The sequence below is a fragment of the Ictidomys tridecemlineatus genome, chromosome 2, assembly GCF_052094955.1.
Source record: "Ictidomys tridecemlineatus isolate mIctTri1 chromosome 2, mIctTri1.hap1, whole genome shotgun sequence".
Classification (NCBI taxonomy): domain Eukaryota; kingdom Metazoa; phylum Chordata; class Mammalia; order Rodentia; family Sciuridae; genus Ictidomys; species Ictidomys tridecemlineatus.
In genome coordinates this window covers 10,722,133-10,735,942 of record NC_135478.1, presented here as the reverse complement: position 1 = coordinate 10,735,942, position 13,810 = coordinate 10,722,133, and the positions used below count along the sequence as shown (strand labels likewise).

At 55.8% G+C, this 13,810-nt stretch overlaps 1 protein-coding gene across 1 annotated transcript; it reads left to right on the top strand.

Moving 5' to 3' along the window:
- The first annotated feature begins 10,028 nt into the window (after positions 1-10,028).
- Ndufb7 (NADH:ubiquinone oxidoreductase subunit B7) lies at positions 10,029-13,763 on the top strand. Its single transcript, XM_005336260.5, has 3 exons — positions 10,029-10,217; positions 13,190-13,358; positions 13,587-13,763. The coding sequence occupies exons 1-3, from the start codon at positions 10,106-10,108 to the stop codon at positions 13,708-13,710; spliced, it is 405 nt and encodes a 134-aa protein (XP_005336317.1). The 5' UTR covers positions 10,029-10,105; the 3' UTR covers positions 13,711-13,763.
- Positions 13,764-13,810: the final 47 nt, after the last annotated feature.

Below are 13,810 nucleotides of genomic sequence, written 5' to 3'. Positions count from 1 at the left end.
TGGAGCAGCCTTTACCTGAAAGCCTGGCAGTACTGGAGATCTGCCTCTCTCTAGGACCGTGCACCCACCTGGCTCTGGACAGGAGACCTCCATCCTTCCCACAAGTCTCTCCAAAGGGATGACTGGGTGTCCCCACAGCAGGGTGGAGGCTCAGGTGGAAGCCACAAGCCTAGCCTCACAAGTCACACACTGTGTCTAGTCTGCGCTCAGTTCACCATGTGGACCAGACGTGGGTCATTGTGGGATGAGACTACACAAGGGCACAAATGCCGGGATGTAGGGGTCACTGGGTCATCTTGAAGCCTGGTACCACAATCATACCAGCTGAGTCTGCAAAGCCTGTAAGTTGTGTGTGAGTCCCGATGCACAGCCTGGACAGGACGGAAACAGAAAGGATTTTAGTTTCTTTTTCTTGTTTTTGTTTTGCAGTACTGGGGATTGAACCCAAGCACACTCTACCCTTGAGCTACATCCCCAGCTTTTTTTTTTTTTTAGACAAGAGTTAGTTTTTTTAGACTAAGTTGCTGAGGCTGGCCTCAAACTCGTGATCCTCCTGCCTCGGCCTCCTAAGTAGCTGGGATTATAGCTATGTGACACCATGCCCAGCTAAAAGTCCCCCAGAGTCTCCTGTTAAAGCCTTGGACCCCAGGTGGTGGAAGCCACGGGAGGTGGTGGAAGCCGTAGGAGGTGGGGCCTGGGTGAGGGAGTGGGTTCTTTGTCCCCCACCCTTGATTCCTCAAGGAAGTGGATTCCCACACAGACTCAAAGGACTCGCTCACAGGTTGCATTTTTAATTAGGAGGAAAGCTTCCTTATACAGATGGTTGCTGACACGGGGGTCCCCGATCCCATCTTAGACGCTTCTCTTACTGACTTCAGCAAAGTCCCTTTTGCCCAGATGAGGTCGGTTCCACCTCCTCGGGGTCGGGACTCAGACGGTTGAGCAGGGGGAGACACAATTCAACCCTCTACGAGGTCCCAGGACCGAATGCTCGGGCGCACGGGGATCCGAGTCGACCCTGGAGATGACGCCAGGAGCACAAGGAGTGCAGAGAAAGTGGTTCTAGAAGCTGGAAAAAACTGGAGAACAGGGCCCCCCCCCCCCCCCCCGCAGCGGCCAGGGGAACCGATTTGGGTCTTTTGAACTCCAGAACTGGAAGGAACCCAATCCTGTGGTTTAAACCATGGAATTCATGAGACGTGATTTCCGTTCATCTTAGGAAACTAAAACACACCCCCAAAAGCTAAGACCCCCCGCCGGACCCCTCTTTCGGGGCTTTCCACTAGGAATAAAAGGAAACGCAACTCAAAGTGGCTTAAACAAGGAGGAAAATCCTGCAGACGTGGGTCCGAGCTAGAGTTGAGTTTCGGAGCCTCAAAACAAGAGCAGCCCAGGAGGCCGAGGCAGGAGGATCCCAAGTTCAAAGCCAGCCTCGGCAAGGGTGAGGCGCTAAGCAACTCCGTGAGACTCTATCTCCAAAAAAAGTACAAAATAGGGCTGGGATGTGGCTCAGTGGGCGAGTGGCCCTGAGCTCAATCCCCGGTACCGCCCCCCCCCAAAAAAAAAGTGGCTTAGACACAATGGAATTTATGTTCCACTAAGAGTCTCCACCTAAACAACCTGGTCTCCGGATGGAAAGTCTTCCCCAGCACGTGGGGACGGGGTGGCCCCAGAGGGCAGCAGATCAGCTCTGCTTTCCACCGACAGCGCACCCCAGGGGCTGGGCTTCCCCCCGGGGGTGGGCCTAATGCCACAGGCCTCCCCACCTGCCTCAGGGGTGCATGTGCCCATTTCGGGGGGAAGGAGAGGCTTGTCTGAGACGGGAGAGCCTATCTGCTCGGCCAACCTGCTAAGCACCGCAGAGCAGCAGGCTCCAGATGGACGTGGACATGTCCAGGGGTCAGGCAAGCGGGTGAGAAGGACGGGCTGATGGCATCTCCGCACATCAACGGAGCTCACTGACGCGGCTGGGCCTGGAGCAAGGCAAGCCCAAGAAAGGCCAGTGGTCAAGACGGTGGACACATGGCCAATGCCATCCCTCTGGACCTGGCGCACAGTAGGTATTCGGGGACTGGTAGTGGAATCCAGGCACATCCCCTGAGTCTAAAATAAGGCTTTGGACCCTGGAGAACCCCAGCTCTGCCCCATGCATGCTGTGTGACCTCCGAGGAATAGAACAACATCTCTGATTGTTGGTCTCCTAACATGTCCAATTTGTTCATTCATCCATTCAACAGTTATGTGTCGACCACCTACTAAGTATTAAGCTGTGTGCTAGGCACCAAGGATTCATCCCTAAACAACAACGAAATCCCTACCGTCAGAGCGGTCACCGGTGGAAAGAAAGTGAGTAAAATGAATCACTACATAGTTCGGTGAGGTAGCGTTTTTCTCACACGCACAAGGCTGCGTTCAATCCTCAGCACTGCAAATAAACGAATAAACAAAAGGAGAGCCAGATACCTTCAGAAAGTCATACATAGAAGAAGAAGAAGAAAGAAGAAAGCAGGAGAAGGAAATCGGGGTACACGGGGGTCTCGATAAAAAGAACAACCACAGAATCGAAGTCCTGACGAGCGTAACTTCACAAACAAAAATAACTGGGAATCAGGGAGAGCCTGGGGAGGGGCTATGGGGAAGGAAAGACGGTGGATCCGGACGGACATCATCTCCCTAGGCACGGGGGTGACCGCCCGGGTGGCGCGTGTCTACCCCGTGTCCAGCCAGAGCATCGAAATGCCGCGCTCCACTCGGGTGCGATGCATTGAAGTGCCTTCTGCTGTCTCGGGCAACTAAGTAGAAAGAATGAAAAATCTTTAAAAACCTGGAGACCAGTGACAGTGGTAGCTGGGAACCCCCCACTGTGTGCAGATTGAATGACACCCACGGGTCCCAGAGAGTTCAGAAGTGGAATCGAAGAGACACTGAACTGAACGAAAGTGAAAACGTCCCAAAATCCGCGGACGGCCAGGCTGGGTGGTGGGTCGGGGGGGTCCTGGGTGCGTTGGTGCAGATACCTCGCAGCTCGAGCGGCACCAGCAGGAGAGGGATGCCGTGGCTGTGGTCTGAAGGTGCGTCCCTCCATGTGTCCCTTGCTGGGAACGCCATCCTCTTTGTGGTGATGCTAAGAGGTGGGGCTTCTGGGGACGTGACCAGGCCATGAGGGCTCTGGGCTCATGGACGGCCTTAATGCCCTTATGGACGAGGGTGCGGAGAGCGGCCTGGCCTGCCACCTCTGTGGCCCTGGGAGGGCGAAGCACTGATCCCTCTGCGGGGTGGAGACAGGGCGCCGCACTGGAAGCAGGGAAGTTGCCCTCCCCAGACCCGAGTCAAACTTCCTGTGCCTCCCGCTGGGATTCCCAGGCTCCAGAACCGTGGGAAAGAAATCTCCTTGTTGTGAATGATCCAATCTCAGGCATTTTGTTATAGCAGCATGAATGGACTAAGACGATCGTTAGATGCTTACATTTATAAAAGCTTCAGGCGCCATGGCCACAGTCTCCCCAGGGTGGGGAGGCGCAGAGCTATGGGTGGCTCCTGTCTCCCGTAGCATGCGGGCACCGCAAACATAAGAATAAAATTTTTAAGCACCCAAAATGGGTCCCAGTGGCAGACGCCAGCATTGGCCGGCCCCAGGGTAGCCCACATCCGTCAATTTAGGTTTTTGAAAGGGCAGAATATGCTGGCGGTGGGCTCTAGTTACAGACCCCATAGGGAATAGTGTCCAAAGCCTGGCCTTCGTCCCCAAAGAGCAGGTGAGTCACGGCCCACCCCATCTGAATATTTGATAAGGATGCGGAGAGAGGCTCAGCCCTCAGTTAAAATCGCCCAAACAGTTTCAGAAAGTAATAATAAAAACAAAAACAAAAATTTAAATGACACTTTACCTTTCAGAAGCAGAACCCTTCTGGAATCTCACCGTCCACATTAGCTTCACGGTAAGTCATAAGGAGCGTGCTCATGCGACCCTGGGACCCTACACACTTTATCAACTACCCTAAAACAGCCCAGCGCGGCCCCCATTTAGGGCCCCCTGTCCTAGCTGGAGCCCTGCCTGGGTTCCCAAATCTGACCATTCCAACAACCTAAGAAAAACAGCAAAGAGGGCGCGCACCCAGAGGTGCCTTTTCAAACTCCCCTAAGCGCCCGTGGAAGGAGAGCGAGCCCCTGGAATTCTCCATCCTTATCTAGGGGACCCACAGGGGGGGTTCCATGGAACATTCTATCCCCAAAGGGCAAAGGGGGGGGTGGATTACAAAGGGACAGGTGAGTGTCACTCAGCCCCAGCGGATGATGCCTGCGCCTGGAGCCACGCCCTGCCATCCCAGCTGGGGTGACGCCCAGGTGACTGCGATCTGGGCCAGGCTGAAGGCAGGAGTCGCTCAGAACCTGGTGCATCAGGACTCAAAGGCACTGCATCCAGGGCAGCTCCCGACAGTGGGGAAATTCTTGCTGGAAAGGAGGCCTCTAAAGACACAGGGGAAGCGGAGGAAGGGACTTGGAGGCTGTGCCCAGCCCCGTGGAGAGCACCCGCTGGTCTTGCGTCCAGAATCATCAGTGAGACTTTCCAGAACAGCCCCATTTAGAATTTCAAGATGTCCCTTCTCATATTCCCGAACCCAATTTTTCCTTCTTAACAGTGACCACCGTTTGGTTGCCACCAGACATTCTGTTTAGGTCACTTCTTAATCATTATTATTTTTTTGGGGGGGTGGGGGGACTCACTGGGGATTGAACCCAGGGGTGCTTGACCACTGAGCCCCATCCCCAGCCCTTTTTATATTTTATTTAGAGACAGGGTCTCGCTAAGTTGCTGAGGCTGGTCTTGAACTTGAGATCCTCCTGCCTTCAGCCTCCCGTGTTGCTGGGATGACAGGGGTGGCTACCACACCTGGCTTTCCCGATTTTATTCACTGCCCGTCTCCCCGCCGTTAGGAGCTCTGCTCTGCGAAGGCAGGGATCTGTGTCTGTCCTGTTCGCTGTGTGTTACTGCCTGCCATGTGGGAATGTGGTGCTCAGAGAAGGAATGAGTGACCGTCCTGCCTGCCAAGTCCTGGTTAAGACCACCCCCAAAGTCAGACCCCTTCAGGCTCACGAGTCTTTCAAATGCCAGCCGGGCTGGGTGCGGTGGTGCACATCTGTAACCCCATGACTCAGGAGGCCGAGGCAGGAGGATCGAAAATTCAAGACCAGCCTCAGCAACTTGGCAAGACCGGGTCTCAGCTTGGAATTTTTAGAAGGCTGGGATGTAGTTGGGTGGCACAGCCCTCGTCCAGCTGCTGTGAGATGCCGGGTTCAACCCCCCATACCACAAAATCAGTATCAAAATGCCACCAGCCACTCTCCAGGAGACCGCAATCCCCAGGCATTCTCAGAGCCTGGATTAGAGGCCAGAGTTCACCCCTTAGGCAGAAGCCAATTTCCCCCAGGGGCTTACCCAGAGCATCCCATCCCCCACCCAGCAGACCGTGCAGAGGGGCCGACACCACCCAGAATTTCCATCCCCACCCCGGGGGCCAGCTGAGGTCCTGGGGCTTTGGCCACAGAATACTAATAGACCCGGGGACGGCGGCAGAGGAGGAAGGAGGGGCCGGGAGCCCCAGGCAAGAAACCAGGCCCCGGGGAGCAGCGTGGGCGCAGGAAGCTCTCCTTGTCGGGTGACTGACAGAGGAAGACACAGGAAGAGCGTGTCTCATGGGTGACAGAGCCCCGACCCCTTCCCACGGGCGCACACACTGCTTTATGTCACCCTACCACAACAGCGTCACCTTCTCATCCCCAACCCTGGGTAAGCATGCGCTGGCTGAAACCCTGGAGCCCTGGGGCCTCGGGAACAAGGACCCCAGGCCCGCCCCCAGGGTCTTCCTGGCTGGGACCCCTTACATCTCCATGGCGGGGGCTGCTCACCCTGTTTGGCTTTCCAGTTAGACAATGTCTACTCGGAGAGTGACCTTCTAGTTACATGGTGACAGTAAGAGCGAGCACATATTGGGCACCTACTAGGTGCCAGGCAGAGGGAACTTTTCATGCAACCATCCGACTGATCCCCCCAAACGCCCTCTTCAATTATTCATTGGGGGTTTGTTTGACAAATATTCAGCCCCTTGAATCTGTCTGGTTTTTTTTTGTTGTTGTTGCTATAACAGAGTACCTGAGACCATGTAGCTTATAAAGTAGAAAGTTTTATTTAGATCATGGTTTCAGAGGCCAGAGGCTGGGGTGTCCAAGGGCATGATACCCACATCTGGGGAGGGCTTTTGGGCTCCATCATATCATGGCAGAGGGTACCCATGGTGAGATGAGCCAGCTCACCAGAGAGAGCTTGTTTTTCCAAACAAAGTCATTCCCTCCATTCACGAGGGTTCCTCCCCAAAACCAAATCACCTCTAGCTGAGTGTGGGTGGCCCCCGCCTGTCATCCCAGCAGCTCTGGAGGCTGAGGCAGGAGGATGGCAAGTGCAAGGCCAGCCTCAGCAACTTAATGAGGCCCGAAGCAACTGGGTGAGACTCTGTCTCAAAATAAGAAACAAAAAGGGCTGGGGACGGGGCTCAGTGGTCGAGAGCCCCTGAGTTCAATGCCAGGTTTCCCCCCCCAAAAAGAAAAAATTATTTTAAGTCACCTGTAAAGGTTTCCTTCCGTCTCTTCACCACCGTTAACATGACGTTGGGGTTCAAGTTCCCAACACATGAAATTTGGGGACACACTTAAACCCCAGCCTGCGTCTGTGGGCCTGCCCCATGCCAGGCGAGGAAGGAACACGTCAGTCAACCAGACGGACCACATCTGCTCCTGAGGCTGACAAAACCACACAAGGTCAACGAGTGAGATGGGTCCCCTTTAGACGGTGATGAATGTTAAGAAGAAAAATAAGACCATGAACAGGGTGGGGGCGCCGGGGGTTCCGGTCCCGGAACACTAGGGGGTGGGTACTACTGATTTCATTTCACAAGTGAAGGAGCAGAGTTTCTAAGAGAGGAAGTCACTTCTGGCAGTGGCAAAGGAAGTGGGACCTTAATTTGCCTTTGTGGATTTCCTTTCAGCTTTGATCTCTGGATGATCCACTAAAGCACAGGGAAAAAGAAGTCAGCGGGGAGGGGGGACACCCAGGACCCGGCAGGGCTGCCTGGGGCAGCTGTGCAACCCGTGCACTGCACAACTCCAGGAGTGCGGTCCACAAAGACCGCGCAAGGTATGGAGGCTGCACCCCCGGGGTCAGGAAGATCTAGCCCAGCGATTCTCGTGAAGTGGTCCCCAGTCCAGCAACCTCACCATTACCTGAGACTACGCCAGAAACACAGATTCTGGGGGGCCACCCCTGACCTCCGGATGGACCAAGTCCAGCTCTTGTTCCACATGAAACAGAACCATGGGAGGGTTCTGTTTCACGTTGGCAAGAGGTGATGGTGCCTCCGATGGGCTGGTGGCCAAGGAGAGGACAGGGAGAGTCACATTCTACACAGAAGTTAACAGTGCAGCCAATTTGCTGATGGCTCCTGCTATGATGGACAACGTCACCACTGTCCCAAAGCAATGGGGCCGAGTGACCACAGACTGAAACCAGGAAGAAAAATAAGGCTTTCCTCTTTATAAGCTGATTGCCTCAGGCATTTTGTCAGAGTGACACAAAGCTGACCCACACAGTAGGTACGAAGAAGAATGCACTTAACTGATGTCACCAGCCCAGCACTGTTATAAGTACTTAACACGCTTTGTCCAACACTGTTGTGACCGAGCTACGCCATTAACAGACCAAACACCTCTGTGTCCTTCCAGAGTCAGATGTATTGAATGACAACAAATCCGCCGAGTACACCTCTTTCAGCAGTTGCCATTCACCGAATACTTGTGGGTCCCCTGTTGTCATAGCGGAGCAATTACCAGTTCTTTTATTCCTGCCTGAACTACTAATATCTGTAAGGCTCAAGTCACACAGACAAATATGATACAGGAAACTCACAGGTTCCAGAGACTGAACAGAGAGCAAAGGCACAGAGCAGATACACATGCAAAGACTCAGTGTAGGTGATCTAGAAAGATCAGGAACCAGCCCAAGAACTGCGCAGAGCTGTCAAAGTGCAGGAACTTGTGGGGTGTGGTGGTGCAGGCCTGTCATCCCAGCAGCTGGGGAGGCTGAGGCAGGAGGATTGCAAGTTCAAAGCCAGCCTCAGCGACAGCAAGGCCCTAAGCAACTCAGTGAGAAACGTGTCTCTAAATAAAAGGGCTCCGTGGTTGAGCGCCCTTGGGTTCAATTTCCAATACAAAACAAAACCAAAAAAACAAGTGCAGGAACCCAATCTAGTCTAGGCCAAGGCCCTGATGGGTGGCAGTGTCAGGGAGCCAGCCTGAAGGGCCAGCTTGGAGTGGACCGGTGTGGTCATCACCAGTAGGAGAAACCGCACTCTGCTGAAGCCCAAAGACAGAGAATCAGAGGCGCATCGCTGTGGTGACTGTTGGGCAAGGCTCCTGACAAGTGACCAGGTGACCAGGTCAGGGTGCCCATCCCGTCTTGGGGTACGCCTCCTGTTATGGGTCTCGGGAGAGGGGTTGCTTCATTGGGTGGCCTGGATGTGGGTCTGACGTGTCCACGCATCTGCGTGCTTCTGATTAACTGGCTAAGTCACAGGTGGTCATTTTGTTAGGACATTTCATTTACCCCTTCGTGGGTGCCCTATGATGGGGCCGGGCAGATGGTGGCTGTCCCCTTGCGCAGACACAGCGCGGGGTCACCCCCCCTCAGCACTTAGGCTCAGAACGGAGCAACTGGCGCCGACTGCGCGCCTTGGGGACTACGGGCGGCCTCCCCACCACTCTCCCGCGGTCTCCTCCAGCATCCAAATGTCGCCAACCTGGCTGTGCCGCTGCCCAGGACCAAGCCCCAAGCCTGGACGCTGCTTTGGAGGGTAGAGGATTGACCCACGGGAGTTGAAGTAGGAAAAAGGACAAATGCCCTTGCGTGTTAGTTCACTGGTGTCACCCAGCGCCCCAACCAGGTGGCTGTTAAAAAACCAGATGCCTGGTGTGACAGTTCTGGGTGTTGGCGGCGCCCCCTGTGAGAAGGCTCTGGGGGAGCCGCCCTCGCCTCCCCAGCCTCTGGTGGCTTGTACACCCGCTGGGCCTCGGCCAACCTTGCGCCTCTGCTAAGGACCCGCCGCTGGACCAGGACGACCGCCGCGTGGGCATGACCTCGTTTTACCCTCATTACTCCGTGCAAAGACCCTGTTTCCAAAGAAGGTCACCATTCAGGGGCTGCTTCCTAAGGGGTCAGGGCTTCATCTGTGTTTTGGAGGACACGATTCCGTCCGCGGTGCCTCGTGAAATAAGATCTTTCCCTGCTTTCGTCGTTGATTGGTTTGGCAGCGCTGGAATGGAACCCAGCACCAGGGTGACTTGTGCTCATTTTAATTTGACTTTCTTTCATTAACAAATTTCTCTTAAATAACTTGATTTAGATTTTTTATATTCTGCCGGGCGCCATGGCATCTGCCTGTCATCCCAGCAGCTCGGGAGGCTGAGGCAGGAGGATGGCGAATTGCAAGCAGCCTCAGCAACAGCGAGGCGCTAAGCAACCCAGTGAAACACAGTGGTCAAGTGACCCTGAATTCAATCCCTGGTACCAAATAAAATGAAATAAAATAAAATTTTGACATTCTGGGCGGCTGTGCAGCTCCGTGGCAGAGCACGGTACCCAGCCTGGGCAAGACCCTAGGTTCCAACTCCAGCACCACAAAACAACAAAAGTCATATTTTTTATATTCACTAATGATATAATCAGTATGATTACTTCTTGATACAAAGAGAAATTCTAATGTTTTAAAATAAAAGCTTCTTTCTGGAAAATATGAAATGCAATTTTCATTTATGCTCCAGAATCAGGCTCAACCGCCCCTCCAGGGTACGACCATGTCCAGCGAGCCGGAGCCGCCCCGTCCTGCCTCTTTCAGGCCGCCAGGTGGCGCTCGCCAGTCAGGAAGTCCTCCGAGGGTTCCTCTCTATGATCCCCGCTGCGGCCTGGGCGACCCGGAAGTCCTGGGTGGGGAAGAAGGCAGTGCTTCCGGGTAGGAGTGAGGTGACCCCGGCCGGCGCTGGAATCTGCGGCGGAGCAGACATGGGGGCGCACCTGGCCCGGCGCTACCTGGGCGATGCCTCGGTGGAGCCCGACCCTCTGCAGATGCCCACCTTCCCGCCCCAGTACGGCTTCCCGGAGCGCAAGGAGCGCGGTAAGGCCCAGTGCGCAGGCGCGGCTGGCGGGAGTGGGGCGCGGACGCGGGACCCAGGCAACTCGGAATCCTCTGCGCGGACCTGGCCTCCGTGCGAGGAAGTCCCAGGCGCCGGCGACCCTGCCGAGTGTCGGGCATTCCAGGAAGGGGACCGACTCGAGCAAAGGCCCGGGGACAAGAGAGGCTGCCAGAGCTGGCCTTTGTCCTGGGGGCAGCGGGGAGCCTTGAGAAGGCTTGTCAGGGAAGGGACACGGTCTTTGTACCCCCGTGCAGGTGTCTCCTGTTCAGGTTTGCACAGGCGACGCAGGGCCGGCTCGCGCCGCGCATCAGGGACTAGAGATGCAGGCGCCGTGTTCAGTGACCTCCCCGCCCGGGAGGGAAGACGGCGGGACCAGGGGGATCTTGGGGGGCACAGTTGGCAGGTATCAGAGCAGCCTTAGGAGGCAGTGGGTAGAAGATGAGAAGGGGATGAGTAGGAGGTGACCGGGGGAGAGTCACGGAGAGGACAGAGCCCATGCTACTAACCAGAGGAGGGACACAGATTGGTGTGTCTAGAGGTTGCTGTGACTGCTCGGTGGACGTGGACTTGGGGTCAGAGAACCTCCAAGTAGTAGGGGTAAAGAAAGGTCTGTGTCTGAGAGCATGTTGGAGGATGTCCCCTCTCCAGATGGTCCTAAAGTCGCATCTGAGCCTGCATTCCCCGTGCACCTGCTTCCCAAACACCAGGGCCCCCTGTGCCTTTCTCTTGCTGGCCAAAACCGTGGTGGGGGGCCGCGGCCCCCTTTCCTTGGCATCTACCCCTGTGCCGGCAGAACATGATTGGGTGGGGGCTGCTGACGGCCTCCTGGGTGCTCCTCCAGTGGCTCGTTGATGTTGCCTGGCATTCCTGACACATCCCCAGACCGTCACTGTCTCTTCCTCCCTCCTCTTATTGAGAAAACAAGCCACCAAAAAGGGGCTCTCTTGGGCTCCCTGCCCCCATTTGCCCTCAGGCTCCTCCTCACCTAAGCCTCTGCTACAGATGAGCCCTTTATGGCCCCCATTCCATCTGCCCAGTCTCCTTCAGCCAGCCTCCCTCTCTGACACTAGTTTTCCCTTCATTGTTCCCCATTGTTGTACAACCCCCTGGCCCCACCTCCCCCTCTCCCCCTGCCACTTCACTTAAAGGGCTGTCACCGAGCCCCATTGTCGTGGGTGCCCACTTCTTACCTAACCTTCACCACTGACACCTCCTGAAAGACCCTCCTCACCTGGCCTCCAAGACTCAACCTCGCTTGGGGCTTCTACGCTAAATTCCTCTTGGCCTCTGGTGCCCCAAGGCTCAGGCCTTGTCCACCACTGCCTGGGAGGAAGTGTGGGTCTCCACCAGTGTCTTGGCTTCAAGCGTCTTCTGCATGCCAGGGCTCCTGAGTTTTGTCTCCAGGGGCTTTAGCCTACCCTCCCCCTCACAGCCCACTGCTGATGTTGATGGCGTCCTGCCACCTGGCCTCTCACCGCAAGCCCTTTACACCTGTTTTCTGAACACTCTGCTCCTGTACCCAACACTCCCTCTCCTTCATCCTTACCATTGCCAGACAGTCTGTGACACTGTGTCCCACCTGTCTGTTCTAACTCCCTCCAAGGGCAGGGACTTGTCTGTCATGTCCCCTGCTGTGTAGCCATGAATACACCATGCATGCAGCAGGTACCCCATAAGGCCTTGCTGGCTGATTATAAGTTCCAAACACAGGAGGAGTCAGATTGCTCTCTAAGCCCCAAGTGTAGGTGTCTCGGCGGGGGGGGATATAAGTGGATAGCTGAGCCTGGGGCTAGAAGATGTGTGCAGTTGGGGGACCAGATGGGGTTCCTTAACATAAAGGATGGAAGTTGCAGCCATGGATAAGGACCCACTCTAATCCATGAATGGCTCTCAGGAAACAAACAGTTAATGTTTGGGTTTGGGGCAGCCTAGAAATGGGCAGAAGCCCGGGGAAGGTGCCGCCTGGCATGATGGAGTAAAAGCCAAAAGAGGCAGAATGCAGGACAGGAGACGAGAAGCTGGCTGAGGGAGAGAGAATCGTGGCTGGGAAGCAGAGGGAGAAGCCAGCCTGAACTTGATACGTGGCCACATTGTGGTGTGGGTGGAGGGAGCCAAGCCCCAGACAGGCAGAGGTGAGGAGGGGAAGGCTTGGTCCCACCGATTTGGCAGGGTGCTCAGCAAGGAGGCCAGGGACACAGGGTCACCAGCCACTGTGAGCACAGGCTAGGGTGCACAGCCACAATTCCTCTTGGCCCCCGTCAGCCTCCTGAAGGTTGAATTCCCCTGGGGTCAGTTTTGCCAAGGGAGTGGGATACCACGACCACAGGATAGTCCAGCTTTCCTGAGGCCTGAGCCTAAGTACCATTCGTTATAAGCAGCTCCAGTCACCACAGACCATGTGACAGTGTGAAGCTCCATCACCTGTTGCTGTCTTAGTTTGTATAGTACATTCTGATGTTCACACAGTGATGAAATCACCTAATGACGCATTTCTGAGAACTGTCCTTGTCATTGAATGATATGGCTAGTCATTGGCTCAGGGAACTTCCATGCTGGAGGCTGTAAATCCTTCGTGTAGGAGGAAGGTGACAGTGGCCTGGCCAATGCAGAGCTGGGATTCCACCCTGCAGCCCTACCCCATACTGGGAAGGGGCCAGGGGAGCGCTGGGGGAAGCTTTTCTGAGCCCCAGACTGCAGTGGGGGCTGTTTGAAGGGTTATGACATCACTGGGGAGGGGAGGCAGGACCCGGTGCTGTTGATGAGGAGGTGGAGACCCGTCTCCTGGCGGGCCTCAGTGTCAGGGTTACCTTTGGACACACAGGGAAAAGACACTTCAAGGGATGGCTGTAATCCTTCTCCATCAGCATGCCACCATGTCCTCAGTGGGGACTGTCCCTGGAGTAGGGGCTTGGGCGGGCTGTCCACCCGTGCTGAGCCCTGCCGCTCCCCTCAGTGATGGTGGCCACGCAGCAGGAGATGAACGAGGCACAGCTGACGCTGCAGCAGCGTGACTACTGCGCCCACTACCTCATCAAGCTGCTCAAGTGCAAGCGCGACAGCTTCCCCAACTTCCTGGGCTGCAAGCACGAGCAGCACGACTGGGACTACTGCGAGCACCTCGAGTGAGCCCCCGACCCCACGCACGGCAGGCACCACTGGCCCACGCCTCAGCTGGCCCGGGCCAGCAGGGGGAAACGGGAGGGCTCCAGGTTGGGCAGGTGGCTGGAACCACCTGGGGTGTCACCGCCCAGCACCAGTCAAACAGAGGAATGGGCTCCCTCCTGAGATCAGAACCAGGGGCAGTGGACAGGGGAGTCCCGCCCAGAGCTGAGACCCTTCTCTCCCCTCAGCTACGTGAAGCGCATGAAGGAGTTTGAACGGGAGCGGCGGCTGCTCCAGCGGAAGAAGCGGCGGGAACAGAGGGAGGCCCGTCTGGCCAAAGCCCAGGAATCTACAGTGGACCCGGCTCTGTAGGTCACCCACCATCCTCTGGACCAGTCCAAGAAATAAAGCCTCCAGGCCCCTGAGCCACGCCTCACAGTGTGTCTGGTGTCCCCAAGCCCCATAAAGGAAC